This window comes from Xiphias gladius, chromosome 15, assembly GCF_016859285.1.
Source record: "Xiphias gladius isolate SHS-SW01 ecotype Sanya breed wild chromosome 15, ASM1685928v1, whole genome shotgun sequence".
In the NCBI taxonomy this organism is placed as follows: Eukaryota; Metazoa; Chordata; class Actinopteri; order Istiophoriformes; family Xiphiidae; genus Xiphias; species Xiphias gladius.
Genome location: NC_053414.1, coordinates 2,538,647 through 2,558,413, shown reverse-complemented (window position 1 = coordinate 2,558,413; position 19,767 = coordinate 2,538,647). Strand labels below are relative to the sequence as shown.

The 19,767-nt window shown below is 43.3% G+C and overlaps 2 protein-coding genes across 3 annotated transcripts in view; one reads left to right on the top strand and one right to left on the bottom strand.

Moving 5' to 3' along the window:
* LOC120799615 (aftiphilin-like) overlaps positions 1 to 6,292 on the bottom strand; it is a 17,109-nt gene extending 10,817 nt beyond the window's left edge. The window contains 4 exon segments of the mRNA XM_040144839.1: positions 1,141 to 1,377; positions 1,379 to 2,860; positions 3,538 to 3,647; positions 6,107 to 6,292. Coding sequence (XP_040000773.1) covers positions 1,141 to 1,377; positions 1,379 to 2,824 — 1,683 coding nt within the window. The 5' untranslated portion in view covers positions 2,825 to 2,860; positions 3,538 to 3,647; positions 6,107 to 6,292.
* On the top strand, positions 5,382 to 19,767 carry LOC120799614 (NLR family CARD domain-containing protein 3-like). Of its 2 annotated transcripts, none has more exons than XM_040144837.1 (9): positions 5,382 to 5,606; positions 7,919 to 8,089; positions 9,632 to 9,914; positions 10,617 to 10,700; positions 13,004 to 14,852; positions 15,187 to 15,360; positions 16,451 to 16,624; positions 17,721 to 17,767; positions 19,032 to 19,767. In XM_040144837.1, exons 3-9 carry the CDS (start codon positions 9,638 to 9,640, stop codon positions 19,559 to 19,561), a joined length of 3,135 nt encoding a protein of 1,044 aa, XP_040000771.1. In that variant the 5' UTR covers positions 5,382 to 5,606; positions 7,919 to 8,089; positions 9,632 to 9,637; the 3' UTR covers positions 19,562 to 19,767. The 2 variants fall into 2 exon arrangements, with proteins under 2 accessions (XP_040000771.1, XP_040000770.1); XM_040144836.1 differs by having other exon boundaries at positions 5,382 to 5,682.

The following is a 19,767-nucleotide window of genomic DNA, read 5'->3' as shown; positions in this document are numbered from 1 at the left end:
TACTGAACCGATTTGCACTGAACTTGGTGGAGGGATGGATCGTGGGCCAGGGAAGAACCCATTTTGGAGCAGATCTGGATCATTTACTATGAATTTGACTTCTTTTCTCAGTAGAGTGCAGACCGCCGCCAAGACTAATGTCGAACAACATACATCAGACTTCCGAGCGCCCTTCTAGTTGGATTTTTTAAATTCTCAAACACAGGCCCCAAAAACTGACTACTGGTCAGGTTGTTATGAGTTTTTTTTGTTGGTGGCTTTGAAAGCTGCAAAGTTCCAACTTAAATCATAATTAATTTCTGAGATATAATAATCCTAATATTGACGCCGTTATTTTTTTTATTATAAACACATAAAATAAAACAAAGATTTTTTTATAATTTTCCCCTGAGTTTGACATTTAAAGAATTGTGACGAGGACATGTAAGCGGTAGGACATTTTACGGTGTAAAAATAAGAAATAACTGTCAGTGCTTTCTGGTGGACAAAGTCAGGGGTGGAGACACACCTCAAAGATCTTCAGCATTTCTGTGGAATAATTCCTTACTGTCTATTGGCCACGCATGTGAAAAGTTCCAATGGGCTGTAAAAACCAAAGTCTGTAGATCATTCTTTGAAACCTAATCTAACTCACTGTTTTTTTAATGCTATTTATGCCACTGACTTTTATTTTCTGTAGATGTTATTTTATCTACATCTTAAAGAGTCTTTTCAAACCTGGAGCGGTATTGATCCATACAGAGTTTTGGTTTTATTTGTCCAGGTTCTCAGGTATCTGTCTCAGATTTCTACCTCTACCCCAACATGGAGTTTCATTGTTACTTCATTGTGATGAGTTTCCATTGGAACTACTTTCTACCAAAGAAATAGTTGGTGGGCAAATAATACCAAAATCATAGACTCCACTATAAGTGAGAGAAACATTTTGCCCTGAAATTTCAATGAACTGATCCCTCCACCTTTTGCCATTTTTTATGTCCACATTTCACAAATGGTCTTCCGCAGTCTCAACAGGGTCTGTTCTGTAGAGTTCTACATAATAAAAGAACATAGGTTATATCATGGTAGGAATTCATGGCTGATCAACTCTGCAGCCATGAAGTTTCCCAGTCTGACCAGTTTGTTTCCCACAGTGCTTACCGCCTCTCTGTCTGTCCTGCCGGTGTCCTCGCTGACTGCAGGAGGTTCACTTTCATGCCACTCCTCCCCCGCTTCTTCTTCCGCCTCCTCCTCCTCCTCCTCCCTGTCGTCCGCAGGAGGAGAGCGACGCCTGTCCGCAAGGCCCGCCGCCGGGACCCCTCCTCTGCTGCCTGCTGCTGCTGCTGCTGCTCTGCGCGCCCCTGCCTCCGCCTCACCTTCTTCTTGTGCCTCCAGCAGCAGCGGAGCTGAAGTTCCCAAAACTGACAGGGAAGAAGTCTGTGCACCTCCCTCATCCTGTCCCTCATTTTCCATTTGTGTGTTGAATTGGGGGAGGGGAAGTCAAGCCGTCATCCCCCTCAGTGTTTGTAGCTGCCTGGGCAGGAGCAGAGCAGGTCACACGGCTCTCCTCCTGCTGGACCTCCAGCTGCTCAAAATCGGCAAAGCCCTGACCGCCAAACGACCCGGCGTCTCCAAAGTCCCCAAAGTCCTCGTCCTCGTCGTCCTCTGCCAGCTGGCTGTGGTCGGCGGGCGTAGCGGTATCCCCTTGCAGGGGCGGAGAGGGCACCGAGCCTGTGGTGCTCATGTCACCGTACTCCTCTAGAGCGTCCGTCGACAGCGGTCGGCCGAAAGACGTCTCCGTCTCCGTCTCGGTCTCAGTCTCATTCCCCTTCCCGTCCGACTGTGCCGCCTCACTGTCTGCAGCTGCGTCAGGTGAGCGGTCGTTTTCACCGCATCTCCCGTCATCTTTGGATTCGTCCCTGTCGGCTACATCCACCCCGTTCAGAGTTAAGGGTTTGTTAGTGCAAACTGCCTCCGCGGCGGAGTGCTCCTCTGCAAAGGCTACATCCCTTTGTTGAGTGCCAGCATCTGTGCGAGAGCCCCAGTCCGTGTCGCACGAGCTGTCCGGGGCCTCAGTGGGAACAGATATGGAATCGGAGCCACATGTGTCGGGTCCAGTTCTGTTTGGGTCCCTGACATTGTCCTCTGAAGTCGTTCCCTGCTCTATATTACAGCGCTCGTCGTGGCAGGAATTCTCCGCCGGCCAGCTACCCCCCGTGGGATTGTCCACGTCCTCTTTTGCCGTCTGGCTAAGGTGTCCTTCAGCATTGGAAAAAGCAGCAAAGTCTGCAAAATCGTCCTCTGGGTTGCAGACAGGGACGCCGCCCATGTCCTCGGTGGACAATCCTTTTACATGAGAGTGGACAGAATTCTGCGAGGAAGGGCTTCCCTGAACGTCAAAAGTTACAAACCCATTTGTCAGCACCTCTGTGCCTCCACGGTTGCAATCGGCGAGCTCGTCGCCAGCCGTGTCGCTCACCGAGAAATCCAGGGAGCTGGTGAGGACCCTTTTCATCTCAGTTCTTTCTGAGGGGCTGCTGCCCAGGTGGCTCGCTGGCAGGACGCCATTAGCCTTAGCCAGCTCATTACTGGGGCTGTGGGTGCCATTAGAGGAGCTGTGGCTGAATCCTATCGCCCTTCTGTTGTTAATGAGCTCCGGTGGGGAGGTGGCGGTCAAAGCTTGGGTCTGGTTAAAAGTGGTCGGTGTGTCGAAGTCTGTGAAGCTGATGCTGTTTGGGACGCCAGAGAAGGTGCCGAAGTCTCCGAACTCGTCCTCCTCTTCCTCTGCACCGTCCTCCATTGGCGGCGGGGAGGAGGAGTACATGCGGATCACATCTGGCTCCATGATTCTCTGGCAATCAACGAATCCTCCTGGCTACACCTGAGACGGCGAGAAAAGACATGATCAGAAACAAATAATCTGCCACAGTGGATATGTTTTTAAACACACGTGTGATTAAGCCCCATTCTGGCTCCATAAACACTAGTAGTAAATGAGGGCAGCACTCAGAGACGCACCAGGACCAATTAGTTTGATGAGTGGTTTGAACCAAAGCAGAAATTGAATTACTAAAGCACTAACAGAGGACAGACTGGTGTCAAACTGACAGTAATAAAGTAGTAATGAGAAACCAGTGCTGTGATATGTAAAATTAAGACGGAGCAAACAACGTGTCAGTGAGAACACAACACGATGACTCACAGTCTGTATTTCTCAGTCTGCATCTTCTGATCCAACAAGGTCTGTTTAAACTCTTCAATTCATGTGATATTTACACAATGAATAACCTCGGGGCAACATGTGGCAGACAAACACTGCCTGTCGATGGAGCCTCTAAAAATGAACCGTGCCTCGTCGACATTTTAAGTCATCTTGGCTTTATTCTGGTTTTACATCTGCAATATTCCCTCTCTACTGAACTCTTAGCCAGGCCAGTTACACGGTTTCGACCGCCAAAAACGCCATATCCAAAATGCAAACACAAACGTTATCACATCCTTGTAAAAAAATTTAAAAGAAGAAAAACAAAGAAAAAAATGCGAATATGTCCTTGTAACCTGTTTCCTCCTGTAAAGTTCCTGGATGAGCTCCAATAGCCCGATCTTTGTGTTTGCACTGGTCTGTCTGCTCCACTGCTGAGCCTCTTAATTCGACCATTGTTTCACATCTGATGATCACAATACAATCACAGAAAAAAAAAAAAAAACAACAAACACTGTTTTCATCAAAAATAAACGGAAGTAAAACTTCTGTTTTTACAAAGACATTGTCCGTAATCCTGAACAACTGTTGCCTTCAGTGCAGAATTATTTCCTGTAGCGAGTTTTTGTTTTACAGGATAAAAGAGTCTTAGAGGATGAAGGCCATGTCTTCCAGGTTTGCTCAATATTCTCAGAAAAGGTTCTAATATTTTACTTCAGTTCTGTAACTTGCAAAGCATTTTTCGAAGCAAAAATCTAGTAATTCTTTTTTGAAGTGGGTCCAGTGGGTTTAATGGGTATTTCCTAATAACTTCTTAAAGGATTCGTAGCAAGAACTATAGGGGTCATCGTTCATTTATTACTGAAAGCTTTACTGAAGTTTGTGCTGCTCTGTGAACAAATTTAATCAGTCAGTCACCAGAACATAAATCAGTTACTATCTCTATCATCAATTAATCATTTAAGTCAGATATTAAGCACAAACACAAAACATTCTCTGGCTCCAGCTCCTTATTTTGGAGGATATGCTACTTTTCTGTGTTTTATTATCACTGTACACTCAATATCTGTGGGTTTTGGATTGTCGGTCAGACAGAAAATGCAATCTGAAGACGTCGCTTCGAGCTCTGGAAAAAGTGACTGGCTTTTGTTTGGGTTTTTTTTACATTTGAAATGTTTAATGGAATAAATGAAATAATCAAGAGATTAGTTCATAATGAAAATTAATCGAAAATAAGTCGTTGAAGCCCTACTTTCATACACACTCAGTTGTCAGTTTCCAATATCCAACAGTCATGTGGTAATCCTCCTTCATTACGGCTGTAAAGCTCAGTTTGTGTTGAAACTCTTTCAGAGACGTATTGATTCAGCTGTCGATCACTGTGGAGGATGTAGTCTGTGCTGCTGTTGAACTCTGTTGGGTTATACCAAGAGGTGAGTCTGTTGTTTAGCCAACCCTCACTGATCTGAATTGGGTGGACAAAGTAATAGGAACACCTGTCGACATAATGCAGTGCAGTTCAACGGCACCATAAACTACATCCTCCAGAATGATCCTCCAGGTGAGTCAACACCTCACCTGTGTCTCTGACAGTTTCGACACAAACTGAAGCTCCATGAAGGAGGATTTATCACCGGAGTGCTGGATCAGACCGACTCAGTTTGAGCTGGTGTTCCTAATAAACTGGACACCGAGTGTATGTTTACAATCCATCTATAATGTTGTCATCCTGACCGCCTGTACTGTAAATCCACTGTGTTCTTCTGTTTTCTACACACTACATTTCCGTGTGTCTGTCCTGCCCTGTTGCTCTTCCTGATCTTTCTTCCATTTTACCCTGGTAAACTTTTTTGGGGAGGGATTCCTTCTCTGATTAGAGGCTCTAAGGACAGAAGGTGTTGGGTTGTATAAATAAAGTTGACCTGACTTGCCTGTTTTTGGAAGTGTACCAAATTAGCATCTACTGTGTAATTAGAACATATTTACTAGAACAGTTCTTTCAGGAACCTTCCTGTGAAGTTATTAGGAACTTACAATCCCGTAAAACAAAGTGTGATGTAAAAATGAAGTGTATTTGAATTGAATGACGCCTCCCTGAAGGAGCAGCGGCAGGTGAGTGAAACGTGTACTCGCGTTGTTGACTCTTAAAATACCCAGGGGCAGGGGGTTCACACCCGGACCGTGCTGACCCGGAATAACACACCATGAGACTGACTGTTGAGTGACAGCAGCTGTAACACAAACTGTTAAATTACCGCTTCTCTGACCCCTCGTCTTCTCAAGCTCAGCGGCCAAGCGCGTGAAGTTTCACACCTTTATCTCACCTGTCTGACGTTGGTGGTTCAGCGAAGCTAGGAGGCAAGGCTAATGGAACTAAATCATTTAGCCTCTGGCTTAGCAGGCTAACTGGCTCGCTAAAACTACGGTTAGCTGAGTGGCGCTGTGATGCGGAATACAAAACGAATCAAGTAGGATTAATGTGGCATGAGACTACCAGCTAGGTTGGTGTTAAAAAGAGGGCAGCTAATTAATCTACAAGGCCGAGACACTTCTCTGAGATGGGGTGTAACGGTAGCTAACTGAGCTTAGCTCGGTTAGCTTGTGTGGAAAAGCCGAATTCACCGTGTTGCTTTGAGCGATGTTGGCTGTTAATGTCTCATCAGTTTGCTGCCACTTTACCAAGTCTGTTCCACTGTTAAACTACAAAAATACACAGTCATCCCAGATATAAAAAGGCTTAAAACACTTTAAGATCCAGATACAAGTGAGGGAGAAGTCACCACCTGAGCTAACTGCGCAGCTAGCTAACACTGACAACAACCGTTTAGTCTAATTTAGCTTTAGCTTTATCTTTAGCTTATCCTCAGCGTCCGGCTCGGTTTGACAGCCGGTGACTCCGTTACCGACAGAAACAGTTGAACTAACCGTGAGATGTCGTCCACTGATGTCCATGACTCGGTTAAAGCAAGTACTGTCCGCAGATTGTCAGATGGAGCCGGCTGCACAGGGTAGAACGGCTGGAAGTAAAGCAGAAGTAAAGGTTGAGTCAGCCTCCCGCTGCTGCTGCCACTGCTGCTCTGCCTCAGTCTCCCAGCATGCACCGCGAGGCGGGCCGGCTCCGGGGCAGCGACCCCCGCTCACACTGCGGTTTAATAAAACATGTAGCCATCAAACATTAGAAAAATATCCGAAATTACTGATAAAATATATAGATTTGTTAAATGTAGCCAGATATCTCATCAAACATTAGAAAAATATCCGAAATTATTGATAAAATATATAGATTTGTTAAATGTAGCCAGATATCTCATCAAACACTAGAAAAATATCCGAAATTACTGATAAAATATATAGATTTGTTAAATGTAGCCAGATATCTCATCAAACATTAGAAAAATATCCGAAATAATTGATAAAATATATAGATTTGTTAAATGTAGCCAGATATCTCATCAAACATTAGAAAAATATCCGAAATAATTGATAAAATATATAGATTTTTTTAATGTAGCCAGATATCTCATCAAACATTAGAAAAATATCCGAAATAATTGGTAAAATATATAGATTTTTTTAATGTAGCCAGATATCTCATCAAACACTAGAAAAATATCCGAAATTACTGATAAAATATATAGATTTGTTAAATGTAGCCAGATATCTCATCAAACACTAGAAAAATATCCGAAATTACTGATAAAATATATAGATTTGTTAAATGTAGCCAGATATCTCATCAAACATGAGAAAAATATCCGAAATAATTGGTCAAATATATAGATTTTTTTTAATCTAGCCAGATATCTCATCAAACACTAGAAAAATATCTGGAAATTATTGATAAAATATATAGATTTTTTTTAATGTAGCCAGATATCTCATCAAACACTAGAAAAATATCCGAAATTACTGATAAAATATATAGATTTTTTTTAATGTAGCCAGATATCTCATCAAACACTAGAAAAATATCCGAAATAATTGATAAAATATATAGATTTGTTAAATGTAGCCAGATATCTCATCAAACATTAGAAAAATATCCGGAAATTATTGATAAAATATATAGATTTTTTTTAATGTAGCCAGATATCTCATCAAACATTAGAAAAATATCCGAAATTATTGATAAAATATATAGATTTGTTAAATGTAGCCAGATATCTCATCAAACATTAGAAAAATATCCGAAATTATTGATAAAATATATAGATTTTTTTAAATGTAGCCAGATATCTCATCAAACACTAGAAAAATATCCGAAATAATTGGTCAAATATATCGATTTTTTTAATGTAGCCAGATATCTCATCAAACACTAGAAAAATATCCGAAATTACTGATAAAATATATAGTTTTTTTTAATGTAGCCAGATATCTCATCAAACATTAGAAAACTATCCGGAAATATTGGTCAAATATATCAATTTTTTTCAGTGTCACCGACACAACAGGATATTGATCTCCTTTAATACCCAACTGTACCATTCAGACCCTCACAGATCCGACTCCGCTGTTTTCCTGTCGAAGTAACAGGATGCGGAGACAAACTTCAACGTGTGAAATTCTCCAGAGCAGCTGGGGTCGTGACCACATTTCATGGATGTAGTTATACGACACACTGGTCTACTGTAAACCAGTCATGTTCTTCTGCTTTTGCATGAGGAAATGTGGAAATTTACTTCCTGTTTCTGTAAGTGTAGAGGCGTTCACCACTCTCCGTGATGTTTCTCTCAGCTCTTCGTAGCTGATCGTTGGACCACAAAGACTCCACAGATTCAACCGTTCCAGTCTGCGGGAGAGTTGGCAACCAGCAAGACTTCGGAGAGGGAAAGGCCGGCTCCTGTTTCTGTGAACTCTGTTAATTAGGAAACAATACTGAGAGTCTATGGCCGTGCCAACAGCCCTGTGAGTAATGGACACATTATAATGTTGACCTTATGGTGGCCCTAGGGGACTCGTCATGTGGGACCCATGAATGTTTTTTATAGGTGGGAGGAAAAAGTGATTCACATAAGAATCAGGGTTCTTATTTTCCTGGATTCTAGTAAGAACTTTAGTTCCTAACGTCAGGTTGACAGAACTGCGATGGCACGGTGCAGCACCAGGACAATAACAGATGTTTGGGTGGATTTTGGATTTAATTAATTCATATTTAGCTTTGCGAGACAAAATGCGTAGTGAACAGTTGGTGTCCCATCACCCAGAGACCGGTGTTAGTAGAGCAGAGCAGTAGAGCTGTCATTGTTTATTCAAAATTCAAACATTCGTTCCAATTGTAATGACCCGTTGTTGGTCTGGGGGAGGGCACCTTGAAAATTCACTGAGCGTGACCCATTGCTGCCCTATGGACCCATCGATAAACAAAACTATAAATAAAAAGGGAGGAGGACAGGAGCAAGGAAAGCTGATCGGATAATCACGACGTTAACTCCAACAACACAAGACGAAGACGTTGCTGCAGAAACGTCAGTAAATGACTGATTTTATTTTTCTAGTACAGGTAGGAGACTCTGACATGATTCCAAATTAATGCAGTCACCCTTTTTTAAATGAGAAAGCTGCTGTCATCACCCGGCTGGAAAGTGACAAACGAGGGAGACCGCACATAGTTCTTCAATAATGCACAATGTTTCAACTGAATGTAGGAAAGACAAATAATGTATGTGAGCAGGTCAGTAGTGCTGCATTGTCCGTGTGAGGGGTCTGGAGTGTGTGAGGGCATAGATGTGAAACTCAAATCACAAACAAAAATTAATGTCTGTCAACAGACCAGAAGAAGAGAAGGAGAGGATCTTGCGGGTCTGATTTAAAGACTCCTGAGCACAGAGTACTCAGGTTTACTGCATCTCCGAAAAGGTCTCAGCGTCAATAGTGTCAGTATTCTTCAGCACTTATGAATCAAATCACGAATGCTGGGGGGGCTTCGCCTCCACATCACCAGTTACTTATATGATATGTAAAAATAAACAGGAGGATCAGATCATCATCAGGTGGGTGGTCAGCTAATAATCTCAGCTGGTGGTGTGATTTCTTCTCCTCCCTCCCTCCATGTTGTTAGTGTCCTTCAGCAAGCCCGACCCCCCAGCCGCTCTGAGTGGTGTCGGTCGTGGCCCCTGCAAGAAGCACAGAAGACAGACTTAAAAGTAATAATATAAAATAAATATAATAAAAAACACACCACACACACACACACAGACACAGACAAAAACTTCGCAAAAAAAAAAAAAAAAAAAAAAAATTAAAAAAAATCATCATCATCACCAGGTGGCACAGGGAGAAAATCTACAAGTCCTCGGGTCTTTGCTTCTGAATCATTTATGAGAACCATTTTATGCCTGGTTATAAGAGGAGATTGGTTAGTTTTTAAGTAAATAAATGACTGCGAAAAGCAGAAAGCAACAACATAACTGTGACATAACTGCTGACAATATTCTCTGACTTTATCAGGGAGCCATGATGACACCAGAGGACCTCCTCAACACGCTGGAAGATTTGGGAGATGAGGAATTCCATAAATTCAAGTGGGTCCTGCAGCAGCCTGACAGCCTACAAGGCTTCCAAACCATCAAAAAGGGCCGACTGCAGATGACAAACAAGTGGGACACAGTGGATCTGCTGGTGCAGACGTACAGACTTCCTGGAGCTGTGGAGGTGACCAGGAAGGTTCTAGAGAAGATCAACAGGAATGACCTGGTGCAGAGTTTGTCTGACAGCAGCTCGGGACCAGAAGGTCAGTCACAGAAGAGAAGAACACCAGTGGTGGTTTTAGGTGGAAGAAAATGCTGGGGCAAAAGTTACCTACTACTCAAACATTAAATAGTAGTTTGAATATTAGTTCATATTTATCAGAAAACCCACATGGCTGTCAAAACCTGATCATTCCCAGTATCCCCCCCGGCTCCTGGACCCCTGACCCATCCCTCTATTCACACATACCTTCGAGGAATCCACTGGGAAAAGATTCCCGCATAAAAAGAAATGTGAGTCTAGATCGTGTCCAACGCTGCCTGAAACCTTCACACCGGATATGCAGCCTGCAAAATGTGAAGTAAATGTAAAATTACCCCCAGAACACTCAACAACGTAAAAAAGTCCAGGACTGCTGGTGTTGCACCACCTATTTATAAATCCATCAGTACAGCATAGTTGGATCAATTATTCTGCATGTCTGGGTCCCGTTTGATCATTAAGTCCCTGGAGGTTCTTAGTAACTACCAGCTGGTTTTCAACTAGTGGTTTACTAAAACGGGTTGCCCCATTAAAACTTAAGAAATGTCTAAAGACTGCCACACACACGTAAACATAAAAGCAAGATGCAAATGAAAAGCAAGAACCCATAACAAGCACTGATCAGCCAAATAATAAATAATAAATCAATATTAACAATAGTATGTGGAGGATTTAACACACATAATCTCTCTCCCTCTGTCAGTGGATGTCAGTGATGTTGGGGAGGCTTCAGAGAACAGAGGACCTTCCTACTCTCAGACTCAGGCTCCTCTTCCTCAGACTGAAGGTAAAGCTGCCGTATTCTGTGGTAGGTATGGAAGCCTTCAACGACAAAATGTAGTTTTTGAGTTTAAAGATTGTGTGTCAGTAAGTTTAAGAGTTAGTAAGTAATAGAATCACAGGCAGCGTTAGCCTCTACTGCAGCAGCTGTTCAAAACTTCATCACTGTTGGCTCAGGGTTTCTTGGGTTCTACGGAGATGAGACTCCAGGGGGGCTCTTATCTTGTTGTACTGGAAGCGGCCGTCATGAGGCTGTTTTGGTTTGGCCTGGTTCCATTCAAGCTTCCCAGTTAGTGAAGGATTCATCAGGTCCGACTGGGTCCTTATCTTCCAGTTCATTTGCATCTCGGCAGGTGTGGCTCCAGCGGTGGTCTACGGGGCCTAGACAACTTTGTTTCAAGGCTGTAACGGTGCTGCTGTTGGAATGGCTTGGTTGTTTTGACATGAATGACATTGAATCTCATTGTCCCAGTGCCTTAATTCTTGGGCCCCATGAAGTACCTCAATCATCAGTTGTTGTATTTGTGGATCAATTTTGCTGCATGTCTGGGTCCTGTCGGGTGCCCTGCAGTATTCACTTGAGTCCTCCAGGTAGTACATATTCACAGTCAGTCCAGTCCTGTCTTTGCTTCACCTGGAGATGTGTGCCACTCATGGGCCCAATGGGCATTACTATCTCCCGTTCACATTGAGTGTTTATGGGCCTGACTGTCAGTGGGACTCTGCTCGGTGTATCTGCGCGACCATGTTTTGAGCTCTCCTTATATTCCAGGAGTTACCCAGAACCTGCCAGAATTGATCCCCATCTTTACATTAAGGCAGCTGCTAGTCGTAGGATGCCTTTATTCTCCCCCAGGGAGCCCAGCATCGGTTTGTGATCTGGTACAATGGCACAATTTGTCATGCCGTTACTGGTGAAATGATACGTCTTTGGAAGCATCCCTACTTTATCTCTACTGTAGATATACAGTATATCTTATTATTATTATATGTCTTATTCTTGTGCCATGGAGTGCCCCCTTTTCCCTGTTCCTCTATGTGCTCTCATTCAAACCGTCATACCTGCACCAGTGTCCATCCTAGAATCAACGTGTCCTCCACCAAGTTGTACGACACACGACACTTGCTCTTCCTCATCACCTAGCATGTGTTGCTCTGCGCTTTTCCCCCCCGGTGTGTCTCTTCTGCTTGCCACAACATTTCCTGGCTGAGGGACCCCACTTGTGAGAGATGTGATATACTGAATGGTTAAACCAGCAGTCAGCGGGACATCAGGTGCGTCCATCGCTGCTGTTTCCATAGATGTCTCCAACTCAACTTCCTCTGTCAGTGTAAGCTCATTCGCTGCCTCAGATAGCAAACGGTCTGAATGAATTGTTTGTGCTACGTTTCAGTCAGTCTCATCTCATGTCTTCACAAGTGCCAAACTCAATTTCATGTGAGCCTCCGCAATGAAATTTAAAACAATGGCAAATAATACTGGGCTTTGATCTGAAATGACCACTTAAAGCCTGTAGCAACTCAAACGAAAGTCTCCCAGCTCACAAGTCCGGTAGAGCACTGTAGACTTTTCCACCACATGCACTGATGTATTGGCTCTCTTGTTCCACATTTGAAATTTTTTTGGTCAAAAAATAAATTTACAAACTTCTTTTTTTCAACAACTTCAGCCCAGTTTATCTTCGCTGAATTTGAAGGCATCCAGTTCTCAGCTTGAACTTGTTGTTTATTAAATGTGCGACCTTCGGTATAGCGGTTGTGAGAGCTCATAATTAGCTTTCCTCTTGTACTGAGACAGAATCAAATCATGAAAAAACAATTATTAACATTGTGCATTAGTCCATATTGGTTCACTTTCAAGCTGAGGATCCTCCAAGTCCATTTTTTAAAATGATATTCTTCTATGCTGGTGTAACATAATTCCTTATCTTCCGACTCCAGTGAAATGAACTACTGCTGCTCTAGCTGTCTTGCGCATGGCCATAGTTACATGCTAAAATGCAATGGCTAGCTAGAAAAGTTCAGCAATGGTCAACTCAAATGACAGCAGCAACCGGCTGAACATGTAGGGTGTGAGAAGGGCAGCAGCCCTCTCTGTTCTTGACACCGCTGCAGGGCTGCTGTCCTTAAACTGGAAACAACGGAGGTGGCTAGTTGCTGTTTACAAGCACCTCTGCACCTAAATATCAGGATATGATTGCTAGAATGTTATGCACATTCAAGGAAAAATCTTTTTTCTTCTCGCAAGAAAAGAGGCATCCGTAGACATACACCTCATACTCTGCCTTTTTATCTTCATGTTTGACACAGATGTGATGTTTCGAGTACCAGAGCCATACCCCATCAAATATTACCAACAGATGCTTCAATCAAACTTCCAGGACAAGTTTATGTGTGAACAAGAAGGGTGGTCAGAGGATAAGCAGCGTCTGGTTGATATCTACACAGAGCTGTACGTCACAGCTGGGGGTGACGTACACATCAATGCAGAGCATGAGGTCAGACAGATTGAGAAGGCAGGGAAGCCAGCTGAAACAGAAAAGCCAGTTAAACCCAGTGACATGTTCAAACACCCCTCTGGACAATACAGACCCATAAGAACAGTGCTGACCAATGGAATCGCAGGAATTGGAAAAACATATTTCGTGCACAAGTTTGTGTTGGACTGGGCTGAAAAAAGAACCAATCAAGATGTGCATCTCATTTTTCCCTTCACCTTCCGTAATCTGAATTCACTGAAAGGAGAAAAGTTTCGTTTGGCAGAGCTGATTCATGAATGTATCCCTGAAACTATAGACATCAAAGAGGAAGCTCTTAATTACATCTTTAAAGAGCTGCAGTCATCAGGAAACACCAACTATGACAAGAGCAAATTCAAACTTCTGTTTGTCTTTGATGGACTGGATGAGAGCCGCCTTCATCTGGACCTTAATGTCGATCATATTCGCTCTACGGATGTTACAAAGTCATCTAAAGTAGATGTCCTGCTGAGGAAACTCATCAATGGGAAACTGCTACGCTCTGCTCGCATCTGGATAACCACTCGCCCTGCAGCAGCCAATCGAATCCGTCCTGAGTGTGTTGACATGGTGACGGAGGTCAGAGGGTTCACTGACCCGCAGAAGGAGGAGTACTTCAGGAGGAGATTCAGAGATGAGGAGCAGGCCAGTAGGATCATCTCCCACATCAAGACATCACGAAGCCTCCACATCATGTGCCACATCCCAGTCTTCTGCTGGATCACTGCTACAGTTCTGGAGGATTTATTGAAACCCAGAGGGGGAGGAGAGCTGCCCAAGACCCTGACTGAGATGTACACAGAATTCCTGGTGTTTCAAATTGATCGGACAAAGGAGAAGTATGGCCCAGAAAAGTGCATTCATTACATTAAGTCATTGGCAAAACTGGCTTTTCGGCAGCTAGAAAAGGGCAACTTGATCTTCTACGAGAAAGATCTGAAAGAGAGTGGCATCGATTTCAGTGAAGCCTCAGTGTGCTCAGGAGTGTTCACAGAGATCTTTAAAGGAGAACGTGGAAGGAAAGAGAAAGACAAGATGTTCAGCTTTGTGCATCTAAGCATTCAAGAGTTTCTGGCTGCTGTTTATGTGGAGAAGTCACTCATTAACAACAACAAAAATGTGATGCCGTTGCCACGACTGTCACTCCAACACTTACGACTGCTGTTAAAGACACCCTCTACAACAAAGATCCACAGGATTGCTATTGAAAAGGCGCTACAAAGTCCGAATGGACACCTGGACTTGTTCCTTCGCTTCCTCCTGGGTCTCTCACTGCCCAACAATCAAGATAAACTACAAGTCCTGCTAAAAAACACAGACAGTACCTCACAGACCAATCAGAAAACAGTCAAGTACATTAAGAAGAAGATCAGTGAAAATATGTCTCCAGAGAGAAGCATCAATCTGTTCCACTGTCTGAATGAGCTGAATGATGGTTCCCTAGTGGAGCAGATCCAACAGTCCCTGAGTTCAGGAAGTCTCTCCACGGATGAACTCTCTCCTACTCAGTGGTCAGCTCTGGTCTTCATCTTACTGTCATCGGAAAAAGATCTGGACGTGTTTGACCTGAAGAAATACTCTGCTTCAGAGGAGGCTCTTCTGAGGCTGCTGCCAGTGGTCAAAGCCTCCACCAAAGCTCTGTAGGTGCTCTGATAACTGTAGATACTAATTGTATCACATGTGCTCTTTTGTTCCCAGATAATGAAATCCTCAGTTAGCTGACATTGTAATTACAAATTCTATGAAATAGTCTTTTCAGTGTGCATTCATTTCTACGTGGAATGCAGCCATTCAAAATAATTGAACAATCTGGTTCTTACTGATAACCAACATTTATTTGTGTAAATTATTGTGATCTGAAATGTGACTAAAATCTTTTGATGTAACAACTAATGTTTTTAATCTCATTTCCCTTAAAAAAATTAAATGAAATCACACACAACTAAAATCTTCTTATCATTAACTCTCCTTCAGCCTGAGTGGCTGTAGCCTCTCAGAGGGAAGCTGTGTAGCTCTGGCCTCAGTCCTCAGCTCCCAGTCCTCAAGTCTGAGAGAGCTGGACCTGAGTAACAATGACCTGCGGGATTCGGGAGTGGAGCTGCTGTCTGCTGGACTGGAGAGTCCCCTCTGTACCCTGGAGATTCTCAGGTCAGGATTCAGCTTCTGTTGAACAGATGACCATTTAAACTTTGTTTGACACATGGGCACAGCTTGCTGCATCCTCAAAGGTAATCTTGTGATCTCACAGATATCTGCTGTCTGCCCGAATGATAAAGACATTTTTACCTTGAGCGAGGCCAACTTATAAATCCAGTATTTCCACAGACCCTGCCACTGAGTTTTGTTCTTCTCCGCCGTGCTAGTTTTGGCAGGTCACCGCAGAAGTAGGCAACTGCCTGCTAAGACATTTTCAATATCAACTTCATGAGGTGGTGTTTTACAGCTTGTTGTACTGACACTGAATGGTCAGAAACCAATTAACGCAGATTTAAGTCAAGCTACTTTGCCAATGACGGGTTCTGCTGTTATTGGACTGGTGAAAAAAGTTTGCATTTAGCCAATTTTTATCAGGGACTTCACACTAACTGATCATTCTTACACGACCCCCGTTTGACCGTCTCGTCGTCACAAGCAGCTCTGTCAGCAGCTCCTGAGATGATGCTCAGAGAGCAGCAGACGGCCAGACTGTCTTCAGACTGGTGGATTTCAGACATTTACTGACCAAGTTTTCATTTAAGCTCCACAGGAAGAGATCAGCATTGTTATTATTTATCGATGAATCATTTTATCTCCTCGTCCACTGTAGCAGGCGACAGGAATCTGCTTACAGTGAAACAGGACAGTAAATATTGATACTGGGAACCTTGATTAGTCACTACAGATGCCATTGTGATTTAAACAACTGTCTGTGGAGATGATGCCTCACTAGGCACACTAGAGGAAAAAAGATGGACTCGTAACCGAATGCAGGGGGTCCCAGCGTGAAGCGTGTCTCACATTTGTGTCTCAGTGTCAGCGGGGATCGATACTTTTGATTAAATGGAAGTGTATCTGTGAAATGGTTCTGTTGTTATTTGACTGTAACAACGAATTTCAAAGCAGCGCACTGATGATAAAATTTTACATTGAGCTCATTTTAATAAGGGGAATATGCACTGACAAAGCATATCCTTTCACAAATAAATGACTGATCGATCTGTGTGTGTGTGTGTGTGTGTGTGTGTGTGTGTTTCTCCAGGCTGTCAGGCTGTCTGATCACAAAAAAAGGGTGTACTTCTTTGGCCTCAGCTCTGAAATCCAACCCGTCCCACCTGAGAGAACTGGACCTGAGCTACAATCATCCAGGAGACTCAGAACAGAAGCTGCTGTCTGCTGGACTGGGAGATCCACACTGGAGACTGGATATTCTCAGGTGCGAACAGACAACAAGAGCTCACAAACTGTTTCTCTGTCACACTGACAAGCTGAGGACTGTTGGTTCACAGTCTGTACCAGCAGCAAAGCTGATAACAGTAATTAACTGATGGGAATTTTTGTTCAGCTTATAAACCACAATGCAAACTTATCAAAGTTAATTTTTGACTTCAGAAACAGCAGTTGACGAAACTGTTTCACCTCAAGGTCCGTTTAGTAGCTGCTCTGGAACTTTAGATCGTATTACATTATCTTTAGTAGTTGAGGACATCACGTCTATGTTCACTTAAAAGTTAAAAGTTCATTCTTGATTTCGTTTCATTCCTTCATTTTGAGATCCTCGTTGACGCTTGCAGTAGTGGCATCTTGTACACGTGGAAAGGTTACCCATATCACTAAATTCTTGCAGATACTGTGAATTTTTATTACTTTTATACACATGCTTTTAACTCACACTACATATTTTTGTCAGACTTTTCACTTGGCCAAACACTGCAGCTTCTGTGCTCGCAATATACAGATCAATCTGATCAAAGGTTGCGTCGGAAGCAGCCAGTTGAGGTGGTTCAGGCATCGGATCAGGATGCCTCCTGGATGCCCTCCATTGTAGGTTTTCTGGGCACGTCAAACTGGTAGAAGATCCCAGGGTAGATCCAGAAAACTATGGAGGGAATATACATTGCATCTGGCCTGGGAAAACCCCAGGACCCCCCAGGAGGAGCTGGAAAACATTGCTGGGGAGGGGGACGTCTGCACTAAGTTGTTTGGCCTGCTGCCATGAGCGACCCGACATCGATAAGCGGCAGAAAATGGATGGATGGATGGATGGACTATAAATTCTATGTTTACCTTTCTTATCTTTCAGTATCTTATTGTCCTGATTTATTTGTTTCATTCTTGTCTGACACATTTATCTTTTTCAATTTTATTGTTTTACTTTGAACATTTATTGTGAAGTTATATTGAGTCTGTGCATGAAATGTATTTCATTAATGCAACTGTTTCGTCTTAATGGTGGATCTGAGTGAGTGTTTATGAAGATGATTGATGAAGAAGCCTCTGAAGGTTCATTCTGACTTTGTTTCCTCCTCCAGGATGGGACATGGTGGAGAGCAGAGGCTGAAACCTGGTCTGAGGAAGTGTAAGTGTGTGTGCTCACCCTACACAACTGCAGCGAAATTCACGGACCTGTTGTTTTTTTTCCATGTCGGCAGCGAACGTTAAAGTTGATTTAAGGGGACAAATTATGCTCATTTCCAGGTTCCTGTTTTTTATTTCAGTGGTCTGTTAAAAAATGTTTACATGATCTGATCTTCATAAAACACATGGTGTTTCTCATACTGTCCATTTCTGCAGCCCCTCTTTTCACCCGCAGTATGAAACAGTCTGTTTTAGCACCTGTCTTTTTAAGGCCCCCCTCCCGACAAGCCCAGTATGCTCTGATTGGTCAGCTCCCAGCAGGTACCATCCACCAACTCCAAACACAGACAGCTGTATTTTCAGGTCTTAGGCATCAGCCCCGAGGCCGGCGTCTAAACTCAGATAACCGATTGTAGCTCAGTTCTACCGTGAATCACCAGTAACCACTTCTAAACCGCAGACTTCTCAAGAGTCACAAGAGTCTGATCTTAAACTGGGGAGAAATGAACAACATCAGCAACCAAGATTACACACTACGGCATTTACTCAGGTAAATGTCACCATTTATATGCTGTCAGGTCCATAAGTATTTGGACAGTGACGGGATTTCCCTGACTTTGCCTCCGTTCACCACCACAATGGATCTGAAACAAAACGGTCAAGATGTGACTGAAGCGTCGACTTTCAGCTGTAATTCGAGGGTTTTAACAAAAATATCACATTAACTGTTTAGGAATTACAGCTGTTTTTATACATGCTCCCTAATTTTCAGAGGCTCAAAAGTAATTGGACAGTTGACAGTCAGTTTCATGCTCAGCTGTGGCCTGTTCCCTCCTTATTTCATGACAAATGAAGCAGATAATGTTTAATTCGCCGGATGTTAAATGAAGCAGGTTTTTTGATCATTCTACGTCCATGAAATCAAGTAAGTTGTTCATATCACCTGTTTAAACAGTGTAATCAAATAGAACTTTTGTGAAAGGAGATGATATTTTTCAATAGTCCGTGGACTGTGAAGTCGTCTTTCTACTTATGTTCCCCTCAAGTTTTGAAACTTTGGCTGACGTGTTTAACATGGACCTCCGACATCACAACAGTATATAAATGAGAGAAAATAACTAAAAGCATAATGTGTCCCCTTGAAATCAAAATCTTGTGAATCTGCGTTGTTTAATTACCAGTAAGATAATAAAGCAAGAACGAAAACCCGCCAGATGTGTCAGATGATAAACCGCAGCTGTCTCGTGTCTTGTTCTCTCCGTCAGATTTGTGTGATCTCACACTGGACACAGACACAGTAAACAGGTTCCTCAAACTGTCCGACAACAACAGGACGGTGACACATGTGGAGGAGGATCAGTCGTATCCTGACCATCCAGAGAGATTTGACCACTGGTCTCAGCTGCTGTGTAGAACTGGTCTGACTGGTCGCTGTTACTGGGAGGTGGAGTGGACAGGAGAGGTTAATATATCGGTCAGTTACAGAGGAATCATAAGGAGAGGAGACGGTTATGACTGCAGGTTCGGAGTGAACGATCAGTCCTGGAGTCTGAGGTGCTCTGATGATAATGGTTACTCTGCCTGTCACAACAACAGGAGGAAAGACGTCGCCTCCTCGGTCTCTCACAGAGTAGCGGTGTATGTGGACTGTCCTGCCGGCACTCTGTCCTTCTACGGAGTCTCCTCTGACACACCGATCCACCTCCACACCTTCAGCACCACATTCACTCAGCCTCTTTATCCTGGGTTCTGGTTATTATCATTCGGTTCTTCGGTGTCTCTGTGCTCTCTGTAGGAGGAAGAGTCTCCTCCTGTTCGAGAAACACTCACACGCCGAGGTCGTTGACCTGTAGCTGCTGTAGGGAAAGGTTTTGAGGAGCAGGTCCTGGTTCTGTTGGTGATCACACGTCGTATTTCATACATATGGACGGACGGTTTCTTTAAAAGCAGAAATGTCCCGATAAAAGAGGAGAAGAGGAAGCAGACTGCAAGCTGATGTAA

Coding starts and splice junctions, on each gene's coding strand:
- LOC120799614 (XM_040144837.1), top strand. CDS start 9,638: ATGATGACACCAGAGGACCTCCTCAACACGCTGGAAGATTTGGGAGAT. Junction 9,915..10,616: donor CAGCAGCTCGGGACCAGAAG/GTCAGTCACAGA, acceptor TCCCTCTGTCAG/TGGATGTCAGTGATGTTGGG. Junction 17,768..19,031: donor GAAACCTGGTCTGAGGAAGT/GTAAGTGTGTGT, acceptor TCTCTCCGTCAG/ATTTGTGTGATCTCACACTG.